This window comes from Zootoca vivipara, chromosome 8 (genome assembly GCF_963506605.1).
Source record: "Zootoca vivipara chromosome 8, rZooViv1.1, whole genome shotgun sequence".
Classification (NCBI taxonomy): Eukaryota; Metazoa; Chordata; class Lepidosauria; order Squamata; family Lacertidae; genus Zootoca; species Zootoca vivipara.
The window spans coordinates 45,532,792-45,553,007 of NC_083283.1; the positions used below are offsets into that span (position 1 = coordinate 45,532,792).

General features: G+C 38.8%; 2 protein-coding genes across 3 annotated transcripts in view; one reads left to right on the plus strand and one right to left on the minus strand.

Annotated features, from left to right (window-relative positions):
* ROCK1 (Rho associated coiled-coil containing protein kinase 1) overlaps positions 1-16,583 on the plus strand; it is a 60,312-nt gene extending 43,729 nt beyond the window's left edge. The window contains exons 28-34 of one of the 2 annotated variants that reach the window (XM_035124717.2): positions 2,161-2,231; positions 2,883-2,971; positions 3,465-3,543; positions 3,890-4,151; positions 4,803-5,007; positions 10,176-10,232; positions 13,174-16,583. In XM_035124717.2, the coding sequence (XP_034980608.1) occupies positions 2,161-2,231; positions 2,883-2,971; positions 3,465-3,543; positions 3,890-4,151; positions 4,803-5,007; positions 10,176-10,232; positions 13,174-13,177 (767 nt within the window). In that variant the 3' untranslated portion in view covers positions 13,178-16,583. The remainder of the gene's footprint in view (positions 1-2,160; positions 2,232-2,882; positions 2,972-3,464; positions 3,544-3,889; positions 4,152-4,802; positions 5,008-10,175; positions 10,233-13,173) is intronic. The other variant, XM_035124718.2, reaches the window with a different exon arrangement.
* LOC132592550 (uncharacterized) overlaps positions 1-20,216 on the minus strand; it is a 254,823-nt gene that overhangs the window by 116,734 nt on the left and 117,873 nt on the right. The gene's annotated exons all lie outside the window — the stretch shown is intronic.

Consider the following 20,216-nt stretch of genomic DNA (forward strand, 5'->3'; position numbering starts at 1 on the left):
GCCTTTGACAATTGTAAAGTACCTGTTTCTTAGCTCCCCTTTTACAATTACTGTATATCAAAATAACTGACACATCAAGATTGAATTGTTTTTTGATTCTTGATAAAATTAATTAGGGTCATTTCAGTTTGTTTTCTTTTATGCTTTTAAACTTAGCGTGTTGCCACCTGTCTTTTAACTGATTAATTGTTAAAAGACTTCCACTCATTTTCATTTCTCTTCTTGCCCTGCATGCCCCCAAAATCTGCTCTGGAGGACCCCCCAACTCTCTGGAGCAGACTTTGAGGGTCTGCAGGGTGGAGAACAGGAAGGTGAAGTCTCATTGCAAGTCCTTTCTGCTCGCTTACAGACAAAAAAAGAATATTAAAAATGAAACATCTTAATTAATAGTGGACAGAATGGCCAAGGGATTAATTACCTAATTATTTCTTACTTGGTTGACAGTTCTATTTAAAAAGTATTAGATGGGTAAACCTATATAACAGGAACCCGGAGGTAAGGAGAGATGGGGAAAACAATATATAGATTATAATTTCACATCAGAATCTGTAATGTGAATAGTTCAAGTTTTAAAATGTAACAGTTATTCTGCTCATTTACATGTGATTCACCCCATCTGGCCAGATTCTATATCTCTAGTCTCCAGTGAAGTGCATTTAGGATTGGATTCCTAGAGACTGAACACTACCGCTATCTTCTCTGATTCCTCCACCAGATTGTTTATCTTCTTTAGCCCTATTGAGAAGTTAGACATGTGCAATGCTTTATTTGAAAAAAATGAGTTGCCAGTACACCTACCCCTCACCCCTTTGCCTGCCTCCTCCTCCTCCGCCACTGCTTCCCACCCACTGCCACTCCCAGAGGCATTTTGGCGTGACCTACCAAAGCAGGTCTACCACAAAATGGTGTGGCTAGAGTGGCCCACACTGCAAGGAAAGGAGGGAAAAGAAGTGTTGGTTGTTCTAGCCACGCCACTTTGTGACAGAGCACAGCAGTCCCCCTCTACCACAAAGTGATGTGCCTGGAGCGGCCCACTAGTCAAGGAATGGAGGGGTAAGAAAATCGGCCGCTCTAGCCACGCCACTTTGTGGTAGACCCACTTTGTTCCAAAATGGCTGTGGGGAAGCGGTGGAGGAGGAGGCGAAAAAGAGGTAGCGGTACAATGTACTGCCGCATACCACCTAAAAAAAAAAGACCTTAACATGAATGGGAAGCAAGGTCATGCTGAATATCTGAAAAGTTCATGCACCGACTTTGTGTATGCTGAGTATTCCTGCCTCCTGGTGTCTGAGCATACAGTGTAAATATATGTCGAGACAAAGCCTTTGTGTGTACAGTTGTACGTGCAAAGAATTCAGCACAATCTTGAACCTCAGTTATGAGGGGTTCCAGATCACATGTAAATCAGTTGTTTGCACAAAGGCTTCATCCACACAGATATTTGTGCTGTATGTGCAGATGCCAGAGGGCAGGGCTAGTTGGTGCTACTTGGCACAGCCCTGCTCATGCGCTGGTTTCATGTGTGAGCAGAATTTATGAATGGCGTTAAGTATTGTGTTCTTTAATGGACTTATAATGGATTTATATGTAGGAATCTTGCCACAGACTGAAAATTGTTGTATGAAAACTAAATAAACTGCTTCTCTCTTATTCTTTATATCTAGCTGATTCTTCCTGCATTCCTTATTTATTTCTCTTCTATTCTTACCTTCTGTGAGTAATGGGACAAGTGGGTACTTTGTGTTTGCTCTCCTACTTTTTTGTTTCTTGTGAACTGTGGCTTTCAGTTATTATACCTTTATGCTTATCGGTAGTATTTCATCTTCCCTTTCCTAGTGTTACATTATATTTATGTTAAAATTTTAATAATACTATGATTCATGCTATACCACCATTTTCAGACCAAAGTCTGGTCTGGCTGTTTCAAAAGTTTGCCGTTGAAACAGTATTTGATGTTACCCTTGTAAACCCTTTTGCTGCTTATCCTGCAATAGGTTTATTGCCATGGAAAATGAATTTGTGACTAAGCATGAAAAATGCTTCAATCCTGTTTTTTATTTAGCTGTGGCTTTTTGTTCCTGCTTCAGCTAATGGCTGCATGAAATTTATTTTCTTATAGTTCTCTGTTATTAAAATGTTGCCTAATATGTTCCCCAATAGAGTCAAGAATGGAGGGCTGGCTTTCAATACCAAACAAAGGAAATATAAAACGTCATGGATGGAAGAAACAGGTATAATAAGAATTCTATTTTCTTTTGAAGCATAAGCCAAATCAGATATTAAATTATACAGCTTACATCCAACGCATGAGTAGAAAACGTTTGATGCTTACTAAGATACACACACATGCTGAAATAGAATTGGTTATGTAAAACCATTTATGCTGTACAAAAAACAACCCAGGCCATCTAGTTATCATTTCTTCTATCTGCATATTTTTGAATTAAACAAAGCTTGAAAAATATAAATCTTTTGGCAGACGTCAAAATATTTTCCCATTGCTATAAAATAGAGATCACAAGTAATGTTTTTTAAAATGATTTAAACTGAGTAAAAATCAGTATATATGCACCATTGGTTTTTATCCTAATTTATTAGTGGTTAACTAATGTTGTCTCTGGGGTTGTTCACATGTCACCCCCCAATTTCAGGCTTGTGTACTCCATGCTCCCTATCTTCCATCCTTCCCTTCCTTGTGTTCATAGTTATCTGAGTTTGAGTGAGATATGGCAACTTATCATTTGCCCCAATTAGGATCAGAGGTCAAGTTATGATTTTGCATTACACCTGAATGGCCTCTCTTTTTTTATCCAGAGAAATGAGGAGGTGGATAGAATTGCATTTTATGTATTAACAGTCTTTTTCCTTTTCCTCTTTTTCAGTATGTTGTGGTCAGCAGCAGAAAGATTTTGTTTTATAATGACGAACAGGACAGAGAACATTCTAATCCATCCATGGTATTAGATATAGAGTACGTACTTCTAATATCAGTTTGAGATAACAGAAGGGAATTTTCTAATTTAAAAGGTTAAATTTTTATGGGTCTTTAGATACACATTTTAGTTTTTGTCAGACTGGATAGACTCAACTATTCAGAATGGTACACTTGAGCATGTTCATTTCTACAACTTTTATATGTTCACATGTCACACCAGATTTTCCTGCAGCAAATATGTATGTGTGAACATCAGGTGAACGCCCATTAACACCACAGGATACACTTCTATGATCCCTGATTCAATTGCATCTTCCTGTTACATATAGTCTGTATACATATACATATATGCACACTTCTCAATAATTCTTTATTTTGTAGGAAATGCAGTAACACTATGTACTTGTAGCAAAATGGAGATATGGATATTGATGTTAAACAGTAGGGAAATGAATTCTGATCTAATATCTGCTTAGTTGTGATATACCTGTAATTATTAAAACAGTGCAATGTTTTTATTTGATTTCAGAAAATTATTCCATGTGCGACCAGTAACACAGGGAGATGTCTACAGAGCGGAAACTGAGGAAATTCCTAAAATATTCCAGGTAACAGCAACTGTCATATATTGATTTGAACATAGTTTCTTTAAATAACTTGTCAACTTTGAAGAAAAATGTATGAAGTACTACTACCGTGTTTCTCATATTATAAGACATGTCTTATATTTATTTTTTCCTCAAAAAAACACACTATGGCTTATTTTCAAGGGATGTCTTATTTTTTTCCTCCTCCTCCTGCCGCAGCCGGCATTGCTGCTGCACCTATCACTATGTCTTATTTTCGGGGTATGGCTTATATTCCTTGAATGCTTAAAAATCCTGCTATGGCTTATTTTATGGGTATGTCTTAAAATATGAGAAACAGGGTATATGCCTTTCTTGTTTTGCTCAGATTCTATATGCCAATGAGGGCGAGTGCCGAAAAGATTTGGAAGCAGAACCAGTTCAGCCACCAGAGAAGACAACCTTTCTGAATCATAAAGGTCATGAATTCATCCCAACATTATACCACTTTCCAGCCAACTGTGAGGCTTGTGCCAAGCCCCTCTGGCATGTATTTAAGCCACCACCTGCAGTAGAATGTCGGCGATGCCATGTTAAGTGCCATAGAGATCACTTGGATAAAAAGGAAGAATTAATTGCACCATGTAAAGGTAAGGTGACTAATATTTATATTTGAATTCAGTGCAGTTCTATCACAGGGGCAATCCAAACTAGGTTGATTATATTATGGGTTGTATCCGGTGCTCTGCATGTGTAATTCCACTGGCTGAATGGGACTTCCATTTTTTATCCTCTTCTTGTGCCCCCACCCTCAAATCTGTTCTGGAGGGTCCCCCAAACCCCCACAGCTGATTTTGAGGACACCCAAGTGCTTGTGTTTATATCTAGTTTTATTAAAAGTAATTTGAAAATATATTGAAATATGCTGAGTGACTTTTAAATCAGTAATCTGCTTTAAATTGATTAACCAGTTAAGCAACTAAGTAGTGCAGTTTTAAATTTGAAAGATCTGAATTTCTTTGCTATATAGTATGTATCTAAGTGCTACCAACCATAATACATTATTTTAAAATCATAGAATTGTAGAGTTGGAATGAACCCTGAGGGTCATCTAGTCCAACCGCCTGCAATGCAGGAATCTCAACTAAAGTATCCATGACAAATCACCCAATCTCTTTATTAAAAACCTCTAATGAACGAGAGGTGTTTGTTCAATACTTTCATTAGCCAACCAGTGGTGATAATGTTTATGTTATTATATCTTGGTTTTATTTAACAGTATTCTTTTTTCTCATTAATAGTGAGTTATGATGTAACTTCAGCAAGAGATATGTTGTTGTTAGCCCCCTGTCAAGAAGATCAAAAGAAATGGGTTTCTCATTTAGTAAAGAAGATCCCCAAGACACCACCATCCAGTTTTGTTCGTGCTTCCCCCAGAACTCTTTCCACAAGGTCTTCAGCAAATCAGTCATTCAGAAAAGTTAAGAATGCATCTGGAAAAGCTAGGTGAGATGTGAATGGACTAAGTTTATTTTTTTATTTTTTTTAGGAGGGTCTGCATATGAAATAACTGACCTATCCAAAGATTACTGTGTTGACTAGATTCACTTCTTACAAATCTGATTAAATCTGGTTCCTAGTTAAGAGTATTTACTAACTGGAGATAGTGTCTTTTTAAATGCAGCAAATCTTACTTTGTTTTTTTTAACAAGCAGCAGGAATTCAAATCAATGTAAAATGATTTATTGAAGTCATTTGAAAATCCTAATGCATTTTGAGCAAATTGTTCTACAATGGGATTTGATTTTTAAAATAAACATTCAGTTGGTGAACATAACATACTTATACTTTTTATATTTGTAAATATTATTAATATAAAAAATTCAATGCACTAAAACAATTTTAAGTCTTTAAAATAGACATACCAAATCCACCTTACCCTTCCATCTATGCCTTTCTAGCTGATTCTAACTTGCTATCACATTAACAAAGGAATTGGTGGGGGCTGGGGGATTCAGAGTCTTATATAAGCATCTATTTTTCAGTATAATCAACTGGAATTCTTCATGTACCTATGGTGATGTCCATTTTTACACAAACTTCTCTTAAAAAGAGGAATGCACCCTTAAAATGCATTGCTACTTGTTTCACCAGGTTTTTGCTTTATTGTTGCCTTATATTTTGCCTTGTATTTGGTTACTAATGGAAGTTTGATCTTCAGTATTATATAACTCTGTGCCCCTCTTTGCTGCATTATTCCATATTTTGGTCAAGGTTCTCAGCAAAGTATCCTGATAATAAGTCATATCATTGATGTTGGTAAATATCCCTCCATGTAATCCTTAATACACTGTGTTTTATTTCTAGGATGCACAAGCCATTTCTTTAGCCCTTTGTGTGAAAGTGCTTTCCAATCTTTAATACTTTGCTCTTTTTTATGGCAAAAAATATTTTATGTAGATTTTTAAAACCATAGGTACATGCTTAAAATGGCAATACTTGAGAAATGTAAAAACTCCATAAACTCAGTAATTCAATAATAGAAAAATCAGCCTTCCCTCACAAGAAAGTAATCCACCCCACTGTGGTGTAACTGACAAGAAATCTCTGCTTCTCCTTGGAATATTCAAATGGCATGACTTCCCAGGAAAAATAACACAGTAGAAACTAATTACACTGAAGAAGGCAACACATTTAAATGGTGATAATATTGGGGATGTGCACTGACCAGAGGATTTGTTCAGACCCTGATTCAGCACTTCAGAAAATGTCCACCTAAGTCCAAAGTACTTTAGAGGATGCCCAATTTGTGTCAGTTCCAAGTCTGCGTCAGAAAAAAAGGCTTCATCACCTCTCCCATTTGCTATTGAGAAATAAGAAAAAAGCTCTAAATTGGGCAGAATTTGATAAAGGTTTTAGGTGTGCATGCCTAAAATCCTTTGGCAGAAACAATCCTGCAAAATCTTGTGAGGTTAACTGCAGTGCTTTTCCCACAAGCGGAATCATTACATTTTTGAGGTGGTGTAAGAAAGCGATCACATTAGTCTTCCCTACTGTGGTGGACTCCCAGGGGTGTATTTATCAATCCTTTAGAGTTGATTTTGGAGTGGGGGGTAGGGACTACAGGGAATTTCCTGTGGTTTTGTTTGAGGGCACTACTTCAGTGGCACTACTTCGGCGCTCATAGGTAATACTGCACAGAGAACTGTATGCAAAATGCTTTGCTTACTTGTGTGCCTGTCCATTATGCTGGGATATTGTACTTTTCCCACCCCAAGCTCTCCATTGTTGCTGCCTAAGCTGCTATTGTGTATCTTCTTCCAGCAAGAGGAACTGGAGCTGTCTGGTGTAATGCCCTTGAAACACTCAGCTTTTTGGGGGGGGGGGCAGTATGGGCAGATGGCATAGCTGGGATCCACTGTCATCTCAAAATTATCCCAGATTATGCTCTGCTACTTTCTCCTTCTTATGGTTCTGCCAGCCTTGGAGAGGGTGGGGGAGAATTTGTATCCGCTGTGTATGTTGTCACTGCTCCTGCCTGCAAAAGTTTCAGCTTTGTGGGAGAATAATTCTACTGGGCAGCACTGCCTCTACCTCTTCCATTGCCCCAGTGGGAATCACCATGTGGTTTGTGCCAGCACCAAGTACGTGCCTGCTGATCAGACATGTAAGGGTGTGGCTATGTTAAATGTGTCTATTGTTCTGCTGCTTTGCTACCTATACCCTTTAGCCCAGTAACACACAACAGTATGTATGTAGAAAAGAAGCACATAAAAATGGAAAGCACAGAGTGAATTGAATCCATCTAACTAATTAAATCCATTGAAATAAATGGACATGAATGATGCAAATTCATTTATTTGAATGAATTGGTTGGATATGGCTTGTTGTAATACAGTTTGTGCTTCTGGAAATCACTAGTACATATGATGAAAACAGGCTCAAAGGACAGTAAGCAACCATTAACAAATATGGAAAAATGGGAGAAATCACTTGAGGATGGGCACATATGGGGGGGGGGAGAGGCTGAGTGCTACTTAAATAAAATTACTGTGACTTAAAAGGAACTGTTTTTCTCATCTTTTGAGTGACTGAAAGTGTTCAAGTGGGTTTGGCTATCCCTACTGCTCAAAGGCAGGAAACATTGAACTTTAGAGGAAGTGCGGTAGATGGTTTTCTCCTTAGACTTCAGTTTGCTTCATATGCAAGCTTAAAAAAAACCACAAAAAAATTATACAATAACGAAGAAACCACTGCACCAGAAAAAGCTTGCTAACTGAGCACACAGCAGAGCATAAGACCAACCTTAGGGACAAGGAGACCTAGTATGGCAGTTGAAAAAACATTTTTAAAAGGAAATGGCACCTTGAAAACTTTTAGATCATCCAAGGACAAACACCTTTCAGTTGAGAACAATGGTTCCTTCTCCCTTGGGTATTTAAGGTCTTCAAGTAGGATGTTGCTGTTCATGCCCTTTGACCACAAGGTGGCACTAAACTCTCAGTGGTTCAGGTACCGTAGGAACCGAGAATTCTCTCTCATTCCATCTCTCTTATCTTTCTTTTACAGCAGCTTTGCTTCATGGGTGCCTTATGCAGGCATTAAGTTGTGATTGTTGTAACTCATCTGCTCATTTTGCCGCCTAAACCTTAGAAATAATATGATCTCAGTTAAGTTTAATTATGAGTTTCAATGTTAACTTTCTCATTTAAGTTTCAAGCCATTTTTCTTCTAGGACCAAATATGTTTGCCCTACTCATTTGTCTTCCTCATGTGACACTTTCTTATATATATCTTCATTTGTGCTTCCCTACATTGTACTAGAGGTTTTGTATTCTTTAGCTAAGCTCCCGTACGTGGATGGCATGCCTGGGAGCATATATGATTTATATATGATTACATTAATGTTGAAAAATATAGCTCTATTTCAATATAAAATAGCTCATAGAAGATATGTTTTCTGATTTCTGGGAGAGAAAAAACAAATGTTTTTGGATGCAAATGTGATTTGGAAGCAAAAATATATTAGCTAAATATACTGCTGAGTCAACCACTTGGAGTATATAAACATAGATGCTAAGTTGTGCCAGGATCAGTGCTGGCATTCTGTATCATTTTTGCACATTCATTCTAGTTTTACATCTTTCCTTCATTATGTATCCTGAATTCTGATCTTCATCTTTCTATATGTACCCGTGAGTGCATATATGTCTTATATACATCATTTAGCCAGATAAAGAGCTATGTAGCTTCACTTTGTCAATTCATATTCATAGTTGCTTTTCCCTTACCACCATTGTCTTTGGAGGAAATTCAGAATGTTGATTTATTTTAACTAGAGAACTTTGTGTTGTCCTCACCATTTCTTTATAAGTATTTCTCGTCCTATTTCACTGGGATTCACAACCTTCTAGTCATGGACAAGGGTCTTCAAGCATGAAATCATCTTGCACCGACCCTAGTGATAGGCTTAGCTTGCTTGTTTCATCTCTTAACTCTGATTGCTATTAAACTAGCTTTAACTATAGTAGAAATTATCAGAAAGGGCAGAAATATAATTGAAGTTTAAAGACCATTTTCATATTTTTCGCATTTGGTTAGGTTGGTATTTATCAACATCCATTCAGACAACTTGAAACATGCAGAAAATCACTAGTAGAAGAAATTGAACAGAAATGCTCTGATCTTGCTTCACGTGCATTTCAGTATTGCTGAAGTCAGCAAGATAGATTTAAATGCACATTTGTTTGGAACTAGGGACTAAGATACACAAATACTGGATGGAAATATGAGGCTGTATATTAATTTTTAAAAATAAGACCTCTAAAATGTTTTTCTTGATGGTTGCTCCTATTGAACATCCCAGAATATACTAGGCTGTGGATGGGGTTTATTTTATTAGCATTGTGCTATGATGCTTCTGGTGGTACAATTTTGTTATGGCTGCCTGAAGTTTAGGCTATTTGAGCATTTGGAGAGCAGGGGAAGAAATAAATACATGTTTAGAGCTAGTTAATAGATTTTAGTTTTGTAAAATTAATTTCATTCCTCCTGAAGCTATTTTAATATCTGTTTATTTCCTTGTCAGTGATTTTTTATTTTATTTTCTGATGGATATTTCATTTCTTATTTCATTTATTTAGCATGTTGTTATAATTTGTTTATAAATACTAAATATGTGAACAGTAAGAAAAGACACACTATGTATCATTTATCAGAAATGCATATATTTAATAGAAGTTATGCAGTGAACAGTTGACTCAGACAGAAAATAATCTCTCTTTCTTCAAAAACAACCATGATCTATAGTTTTAGAAATGCCAGTTCTTTTAAAGATTTTCTTTTATTGCAAATTAATTTGGCTATACTTTTTGATCCTTCATCTGTGAATTTCATTGCTTGGGTCCTGAACATTTAGAAATTACAGTCTCTTTAATCCTTAATTGAGAGGCATAAAATTTCCACTTAAGGGAATTTTCTTCTTGTTAAAGCAATTCATTTCCCTCCCTCTTTCTTTCCACTGTTTTATTAGAAACTTTGGTCTAGGTCTTCCCTTTTATTTGCTATTAGCATTCAGTCACTTCTCCTGGAGCACCATTTTTCGTATCGAGTGCACAGTGATCCCTCAGCACATCAGAAATAGTCGTGAAATGTTCATTTCTAAATTTCAATAGGTCAAAGGAGTATGGATCTGTGGGGGACATTACCCATTCAGAAAACTCAAGTTACTGGTGAGTAGCCTTTGCTTTTGAACCCACTGCTACTTGTCATGTGACAGTAGTAAGAAAGCAGAATTGCTTTCTTCTAGTAATGAAGAAGGAGCTTTCTTAGAATGAGAAAACTATATTATTTCTCAGATTGTCATTTTGGAGATGTCTGTGGCTTTCTTTATTTGATCTTGGATATCATTTGCTCGGATTCTTTGTCAGCTCTATGCTTTCTTCTCTTCATACTGTTGGTAACAAAACAGTATGCATATCCTCATAACACAATTATGTTGTGTGGAATATGCCGTGGTGGTGGACTCCATTCTTGGAATAAGTACATTTCCCTCATGTGCTCTCTAACACTTATCTATTCTGATGGTGAAGGTGTACCCTAATTATCCACAACAGCCTAATTTGAGAAAAGCCTGTGTTAACTTTGGGCAGTGCTAAATATATTCATTTCCTAGGTAACAAAAAAATCTTCAAAAAAGGGATTGGTGAAAGTATTCCCATTTGATGGCAGTTTCACAAAATTTCTTTTAATTTTACTGCCTTAATATAGGTATTTCCTAGAGTAAAAAGTATATTATGCTACAGCTTTATTTATTATGTTAGTCTAATTTAGCCTGCTTTTCTTAAGGAAGGCCAGAGCAACTTACATGGGGTTCCTAAGCATTCTCCCATCCAAGTTCTAGACTTGTGCGTCTTTATCAATTTTGCATCCTCATGTCACTTGTTGGATCCAATATTTTATGACCATAGATGTCATTGACATATTCTTGACGTTAAGTGAGTTTGCATTTGGTCTACAAATCAGGCCATCCCCAATTCAAATCTTATCCCAGTAGCAACAGAGGTAATTATCCCAGAGTGGCAACAGAGGTAATTCCATTGGTAGAGCATGAGACTCTTAATCTTGGGCAAAGGATTCCTGCATTGCAGGGTTTGGAGTATATGCCCCTTGTGGTCCCTTCCAACTCTACAATTCTATGTTTCTATGGATCTGCCAGGAATTCACTAGGTGGCCTGAAGCAAGATACTCTTGAGTCTTACTGCAGGGCTGTTGTAAGGATTATAAATGATAAGTAAGCAGGTGCTGTAACTCTTCCAACGGTTTGGCTTCAACCCCAAAGGCACACTCTTCCATTGTCTCCTCATAAGACAGATGCCAGCAACTAGCAAAATTATAAGTACAGTATTGTTACTTGCCTTCTGCTAGCTGGGTTATGGCTCCACCTTCTGGTCAAGGCAGGAACAAAAGCTTCGGAAATACAGTAGGCTTTTGCTGCCATGATTCTATACTCCAGTTTGTTTCCTGCCTTCCTCGAGTTCAGTACCGTTTGTTGTTGCTCCTGCTTATCCTTCTAAGGCTAGTGTCTGTGTTTTCCCACTTTTTATTGCCCTTTTCCATCAGCCTTTGTTTTCCAAGATCTTTCACTCTCTCCCATCAGCTTTGTTTCTGGTGGCTTAACATCTATGAAGCTGCTGTGGTCATCAGGGGATTTGGAGTGAAGTGTATCTTTTTTTCTGTAACATCTGAAAGGAGTGACTGTAGAGGCTCTGGACCACTGTTTGGGTGCATTGGGGGACTGGATGAGGGCCAATAATAATGTGTGAGAGCGGTTTCTGTGTCTGGGTTTCCTTTTCTGGATAGGATTACACTTCTGAAGAAACAGGTATGTAGTTTGGGGGTACTCCTGGATCTTTCTGTGTTACTTGAGGCACAGGTGGCTTCAGTGGTAAGACAGATGCTCCTGTTTCCAGACCTAGATAGCTTGGCAACTGTGATCTTGGCATTGGTAATCTCAGATTATTGGAATGTGTTCTATGAGGTTTCTCTTGGGCTTGTTCTGGAAGCCACAACTTGTGAATGCAGTGACTAGGTTGTTGACTGGGGCACACCACCAACACAATAGAACATATTTGCTGAGGGAGATGCACTGGCTGCCAGTATCCTACAAACCGAGGTTCCAAGGTTTTGCTTTTAGCATTTAAAGCCCTAAACAACATGGGACCAGGTTACTTATGGGACTGCCTTGCCCCATATACCCTGCCTGGCAACTGCGTTCCTGAAATGGAGCACTCCTGAGAATACTGCATGCCCCAGAAATGTGCTTAGTGTGTACAGTACTAAGAACTGGGCTTTTGGTGTTGCAGCTCTAGCACTCTGTAATGAGTTACAAACAGTAATTAGACAAGCACCTAGCACCTTGATATCTATTCATATATTTTGATTTAATACGGCTTTCCTTGAAGTGTGACCCAGTCAGTTTATGGAATATTGATTGTGTAATTGTAGAAATGGTTTAAATTGCTCTTAGTTTACCAATACCATATGTTCTATTTTATCTTACTGTACACCATTTTGGTAGCTTTTCATTTTGAAGCAGTATAGAAATGTTATTTAAAAAAACCCCAAAACAAACTTTGATCCTAGATTAGGCACAGCTCTGTGAGTTGTACTAATGAATAAAGCATATATAAACATATTCAGGATTCTGTATTATTTCATTTATGTTGTGATATTACCAGAAATACTAATTATATTTGAATATCTGAATCTACGGAGTGTATAGCGAGGTTTGGGCATAATTCTTTACATTCAGATAAGTGAATGTAAGCGGGTGGATAGTGGGACCTGTGTGTGGTTTGCAATTGAAAGCAAAGTTTACATTTTTACCATCATACATTGGGAATCTGCTGCCAGTTGCAGCTTCTCAACACAAATGCACACAGTAAAAAAACCCAAAAACATAAAAAACCAAATGTTCAATATGTATATAGGATAATCTCCACTAATGTTCCATTGTATACAGAACATCAAATTTAACACTGCTCTAATGTGCCTCTGGTACATTAACTCCTGAACAATATTTTAAATATTGTTGACCTGCTAAACTAAATGACATGATGAAAAATGAGGCAATTCTAATGGTGTCTTTTTCTCTCTTTTTTTTCTTTCCAGTTAACAATATATGCAGCACTCCATGGAATCTGGCTGAGTCTGAGAAAGCTGTGCTTTTTTCCCGCCATACAGGGCAGTGCAGACTGGTTGTTTGTTCCCATGCAATTATCACAGGCTTCAGGGCTAAGACTGCTATTACTCTCTCCTCCTTGCTTTGGCACAAAAAGCACGCTGAGGGTGTCTTATTGCGGGTTTGCCTTAAGGTAGATTAGATTAATTATTACTATGTAATGCAAGTAAAAGCAAATAAAGCTTAGCTAGAAATAAGTTTAAACTGCTGCCTTTTTGGATTTCTAAAAAATAAAACCGCCAGCTAATCATGATGGAATGCAGTGAGCTTTTCTTGTATTAATGAGAATAAGAGGACTATTTACCCTGTGGGAAGGATATTTATATCAAGATAAGCACACAAATATGAGGATAGAAAGAAGGTATCTCAAACTGAGGACTGAATTTTCTTTGAAGACTCGAAGTTGTGCAGAAAACAGCAAAATTTGCTTGAAAACAAATATAATCACTTGTGCCTTTTCTGCATTGTTGTTAATGCTAATAATTCATCATGACAGCTCAAGGTGTTAAATATTTTGCTTTACAAAATACTGATTCTGCATATTTGTAAAGGGGGAGAAAATGAGTAATTGCATGTAATCTATGCATTGTTGCCAAGCCATACAGAATTTTACTTCTAGAGGCATTAGAAACTAAGTTAAAACAACCAGGTTTAGAAGCATATTTTGGTACATATTTTTTTCTATAATTTGTATAACATATTGCATTAACAATTTGAAGTGCTAATTATAGCAAATACACACACCCCACAAAATGTATGCACTGTTTGAAATGTAAATTATTGTTAGAACACTTTTAACGGATGTTGCCCTTTTAGTGCCTTAATTTGTTTTACTGCCATGTCAAATAAGTGTAGAAATCTCAAATACCTATTATGTGTCAGTGGTTTTATTGATCAAAGTATTGTAGAAGCTAGTTCCATTTTCATGTGTACAATTTTAAATGAAATTGCCTGTTACCAAGAGAGATTTTAATCATAAATACAAAAAGTAACAAATGCTTGTACCACGAATTTGAAACACCTAGAACACTTTAAAATTCCAGATAATACAGGAATTAAGTACATTTTAAGCTCTTGCTTTGTAGCAGGAATATTATTGTGGTATGAACAGTATGGCTTATTTTATTTTTTAACCAAATACCTCTTCAGTAACTTATAACAGCTTTGCAGTTGTGTATTAAATAAGAAGCACTGGAAAACTGATTCGTCTACATGACGATTTGCATGTTTAAAGTGGTATTGAAAGCCACACTAATAGATATGTAATAAGCATATCTGTTATTACTATGGTAATGACTCGTGCTCATTTAATACAAAATAAAACTAATTTATGGAAGAACTATTTTGAACATGACTGTGGTATTTTTCTCCAGAATACACTTCTTAGGAAGTTTGGGAAATTATGATGCTTTACAAACAGATAACTGTCAGCATATTTAAATCTGATATGAACTTGATAAAAAAATTTAATTACATTTTTATAATGTCATACTACATTTTAATACAGGGTAAAGTAGAAAAAAATTCATAGGACTTTGAAGAATTTATTTTGATATGTGAATTGTTAAATCCCATTTAGTAAGCACATAATGACTTTCATCAAAAGGAAATTATACCAGGTACACAGCTCTTAAAAGAGAATATTTACATATATTTTAATTTATAATTAAGTCATGATTAGTAGTAAAAACCTGTCAAGCTTATTCTGCACTCTTTGGAAGTCAGTGATACTGTGCTATTCCTAAACAGAAGTAGCATGGACTCTTAATTAGATGATGAGATGGGGATGGCCAGAGAAGACTGACAACAAATTAAGAGTTGGGTTGTAGCAGGGCAGACCAAGAAGAAGGTCAGAATTGTTCAGGAACAGATTTTCTTAAATCGGGCGTTGAGGAAGGAGAGGAAAATGGTTTGAGGAAGGAAAAGGAAAGACGGAATGGAGGGCGGTATGGCTAAGCTGCCAAAAGCAGCAACTGGGAGGGAGAGACACAGGAGAGAAGGCAATAGATGAGCTTGTGACAGCCACAGAGTAAGAATTGGTGTGAGAGGGAACATGCAAGAAGAGGTGGAGCAGAGAGGTGGACCACTGTAAGTTCTTAAAACTGAACAGGGAAGCAACACTGGAAATAAGTGGGGGCTGATATGGCCAAAGTGAAGGAAGGATGAACCCACCTTAAGGAGAAGAAAACGGATAAAGGCCAGCAAGTGATTTGGGCAGATAGTGATTTTGGTGCTTGCTTCCCCTGGTTCAACGGGTGCGGGTTTTTTATTCTGTTTTCTTGATTAAAGTTGTATAATTGTACACTGTTTCCATGAAGATGGATAGAAAATAAATGTTTATTTACAGATGGGTATAAACATTACCTGTAAATGTGCAATTTACAGCCTTTTTGCCAGATTAAGAATTTTGGTAGAGGGGATGAGGGGTGCCTAGGAGGGAGGATAAGAGAGTACTCACAATACATATGGTAGCTTAATAGCAACAGAACTAACATAGAATTTGATAGGAGAGGGAGAAGGGTATTGATGCAGAACAATACTGATCCTTGCTGAAAGCTATGTGGTGACATTTCATGAGTGTTCGCCTGTTACATTCTGGAGAATTATGCCTAAGCCCCAAATTTAGGGTGCCCAATTGGTTTCATCTCCAGGGCATATTGTTATATTCAGGAATCAATTCCTATGGTGCGTAGGTGAACCTGTTGAAATATTGATTCCTGCCCAGTTCTGAATTTGGTATCAGGCCTCTCCTCCACGCAATATTGTGAGTTAATGTTCCCATTTAAGTTATGTATTGTATCAAGATCTGATATATTTTCTCAGTATTGTTTGTTTTCACTGTGCTGTTTTGTTCTCTGGTGTTCCTCAACCCATATGTATATATCTTCTACCTTATCAGTCCACTTCATGAATCATTTGGAGTAGCTGTTGCCTGTAAAACATTATGCTGCAATAAACCAATGAGTCTGTAAAATGTCACACAAGTTCATTATTGTTTCTTTAGAATGCTATGGCTACTATTATGGATGAAGTGTGTTCTCAATAATCAGAACAATAAACATCTGCTACATATACGGTAATTCTTAGAATATGAATTTTGTAGGGGAAAAGAAAGTATAGAATTAAGAGAACAATTGGAAAAACCACCTATTGATAAATATTCATTGGGCCTAACAGAGTGTAGACTTTTCCTCAACCCTCTGGAGACAGAAGGAAGAGTTGGACTAGAGGAAATTCTTATCTTGAGAGAAGGCTGTTGGAAGATTTAAAGCTGGCAGTTCAGTGACTCCAAGACTTACTGTGCTGCTTACTCACAGCCAGGTGCATGAGGTGGCCATTTTGTCCATTTACTGTATTTAAAAGGTAAAGGGACCCCTGACCATTAGGTCCAGTCGTGACCGACTCTGGGGTTGCGCGCTCATCTCGCATTATTGGCCGAGGGAGCCGGCGTATAGCTTCCAGGTCATGTGGCCAGCATGACAAAGCCACTTCTGGCAAACCAGAGCAGCACATGGAAACGCCGTTTACCTTCCCGCTGTAGCGGTTCCTATTTATCTACTTGCATTTTGACGTGCTTTCGAACTGCTAGGTTGGCAGGAGCTGGGACCAAGCAACGGGAGCTCACCCCGTCACAGGGATTCGAACCGCCGACCTTCTGATCAGCAAGCCCTAGGCTCAGTGGTTTAACCACAGCGCCACCTGGGTCCCAGGTGGCGCTGTATTTACTGTATTTATTTTCCCCAATTTGAACTAAAAAAATGGTGATTTTCTTGAGCCAAAATGAGAGTACCCCTAAACCATTTTTAATAGAAAAAAATCACTGCTAATAGACTGCTAATCCCTCTTCCAATATGTGGCATGCAAATAATTTGACACTGTAGACCAGGCATCCCCAAACTTCGGCCCTACAGATGTTTTGGACTACAATTCCCATCATCCCTGACCACTGGTCCTGCTAGCTAGGGATCCATGGGAGTTGTAGGCCAAAACATCTGGAGGGCCGCAGTTTGGGGATGCCTGTTGTAGAGCAGACCAATGTGATGCCCTCTAGATGTTGGACTACAGTTCTGATCTTCACTGATCATTGGCTATGCTGTTGGGGTTGGAAGTTGCATTCTAACAATATCTAGGAGGATACCATGTTGACATTCCCCTGCTGTAAAGGATCTGGATTCTTCTCTGTGGGAGGCAAATCTGGACATTGACTGTATTGAAGTTTATGATGAGGCAGGTCTCTAGGAAGCTTTTCCTTACATTCAGATCTGATGGGAATTCAAGCCCTGCCAGTTATTGGCATGGTTCAAGTCTCTACTGGCAAGGGAAGTCAAGAGAGTGGTGCCTGAGTTGTCCCAAGTGTAAGTTGCTCTCCGTCAAGCCACACAAAGGCAAAATGGGCCCAAGCCCTAGAGCAGCTCTAAGGAGGAGGCTGCAACCCAAAGCCTACTCTAAACAGAGTAGCCACTGAAGGAGTGGTTGGGTTACCTTATGTACATAGCCTTACATTCTCAGGGCTGACAAATTGGACCAGACGCTTCATTCAACATTGGCAATTTTGAATGGCACATTTGGGTTGTGCTTTCTTTGATGTGGCTCTGATGTGGAAGTTTAGACAATGAGTTTCTGCTGACAAAACATTTCCATTAGGCACTGGGAGTACATTAATGATTGCTCTTTGGTGTAATTGTTCTCATGCTGCTCTATTAATTGGGCTTAAAAAGAATTAACAGTTATGTATTGCATTCTGTGTACTGTTGGAAATTGCACTGGAATCAGATTGACCTGATGAAGAGTAGTTTACAAATTGGAGGAATATTAAATCACAGATCAAGCACCATAGACAGAACTATCACATTGCCTCAAAGACAATGCTTTTTAATCAAAGCTGTGAATATATACAGCTCTTATAGGGATGCCCTTGTTGTTGTTTAGTCGTTTAGTCGTGTCCGACTCTTCGTGACCCCATGGACCATAGCACGCCAGGCACTCCTGTCTTGCACTGCCTCCCGCAGTTTGGTCAAACTCATGTTCGTAGCTTCGAGAACACTGTCCAACCATCTTGTCCTCTGTCGTCCCCTTCTCCTAGTGCCCTCAATCTTTCCCAACATCAGGGTCTTTTCCAAGGATTCTTCTCTTCTCATGAGGTGGCCAAAGTATTGGAGCCTCAGCTTCACGATCTGTCCTTCCAGGGAGCACTCAGGGCTGATTTCCTTAAGAATGGATAGGTTTGATCTTCTAGCAGTCCATGGGACTCTCGAGAGTCTCCTCCAGCACCATAATTCAAAAGCATCAATTATTCAGCGATCAGCCTTCTTTATGGTCCAGCTCTCACTTCCATACATCACTACTGGGAAAACCATAGCTTTAACTATACGGACCTTTGTCGGCAAGGTGATGTCTCTGCTTTTTAAGATGCTGTCTAGGTTTGTCATTGCTTTTCTCCCAAGAAGCAGGCGTCTTTTAATTTCGTGACTGCTGTCACCATCTGCAGTGATCAAGGAGCCCAAGAAAGTAAAATCTCTCACTGCCTCCATTTCTTCCCCTTCTATTTGCCAGGAGGTGATGGGACCAGTGGCCATGATCTTGGTTTTTTTGATGTTGAGCTTCAGACCATATTTTGCGCTCTCCTCTTTCACCCTCATTAAAAGGTTCTTTAATTCCTCCTCGCTTTCTGCCATCAAGGTTGTGTCATCTGCATATCTGAGGTTGTTGATATTTCTTCCGGTAATCTTAATTCCGGTTTGGGATTCATCTAGTCCAGCCTTTCGCATGATGAATTCTGCATATAAGTTAAATAAGCAGGGAGACAATATACAACCTTGTCGTACTCCTATCCCAATTTTGAACCAATCAGTTGTTCCATATCCAGTTCTAACTGTAGCTTCTTGTCCCACATAGAGATTTCTCAGGAGACAGATGAGGTGATCAGGCACTCCCATTTCTTTAAGGGATGCCCTTAAATCAACCTAAAATTCAGGAGCCTTGGTAATGAGGCTTAGTGTAAAAATATTTCCACTTCTGGCTGCAGATTGCAGGTGGAAGTCATATAGATGTGGAAATCTGCAGATGAGCAGGGAGATGCACTTTCACACAACTCAAGTGAAGTGTGCAAGACACTTTTCAAAAAGACCCTAGAATGCAGCACCTCTAAGCAATTTATCAAAGAATCCAGATATGTATCTTTAAGAATCATGGCTAATAATTTGTTGGATAAATGACTAAGACTCCTTGCCACAATCAAGGGCGTACCCACCATGCGGCAAGTTAGGGCAGCTGCCCTACTCTAGAAGCAGGGCTGGTGGGCAGAGGCGGAGCACAGCCCGGCGGAGCGCGAGTTCGCCATTCCCGCCGCACCGCGCCCCACCCTCCCTCCAGCTCCCCGGCGCGCCCTCAGGCAAGGCCAAGCGCGGCGGGGAACCAGGGAGCGCGGCGCGGTGGGCGGGAACGCCGAACTCGCGCTCCGCTGGGCTGGGCTCCGCCTCCGCCCACCAGCCCTGCTGCTAGGGAGGGGCACAGCCCGGCGGAGCGCGAGTTCGCTGTTCCCGCCCACTTTGTGGCCCCTCCCCTTCCGTGCCTTGGCCCCTCCCCTTGCCCCCCCCTAGTTTTGATCCTGGGTACGCCCATGGCCACAATCATAATTTCCTTTGATAGTAAATTGGGTACTTGACTACCTAACAGTTTACAAGCAAAATGGGGCCAGCCAAATATAAAGCAGTGATTTCTATATACTGTACTTGGGGATTCCTTAGGTATGCAGGAATATATAAATGTATAAATTAGAAAGAAGTCTTTAAAAAAACAACCACCTCAAAAACCGCCCAACAAAGTTGTGTTAAGTTTGTCAAATCTATGGCTGAGCAGTTGCAACAGAGAACATCAATTAAAGTATCGTTTGAGATAAAGGAGAGGTGGGGGGAAAAGAAACGAAAGGAACTAAAGAATGAATTGACCTGCTGAAGGCCCTGACTATTTCATT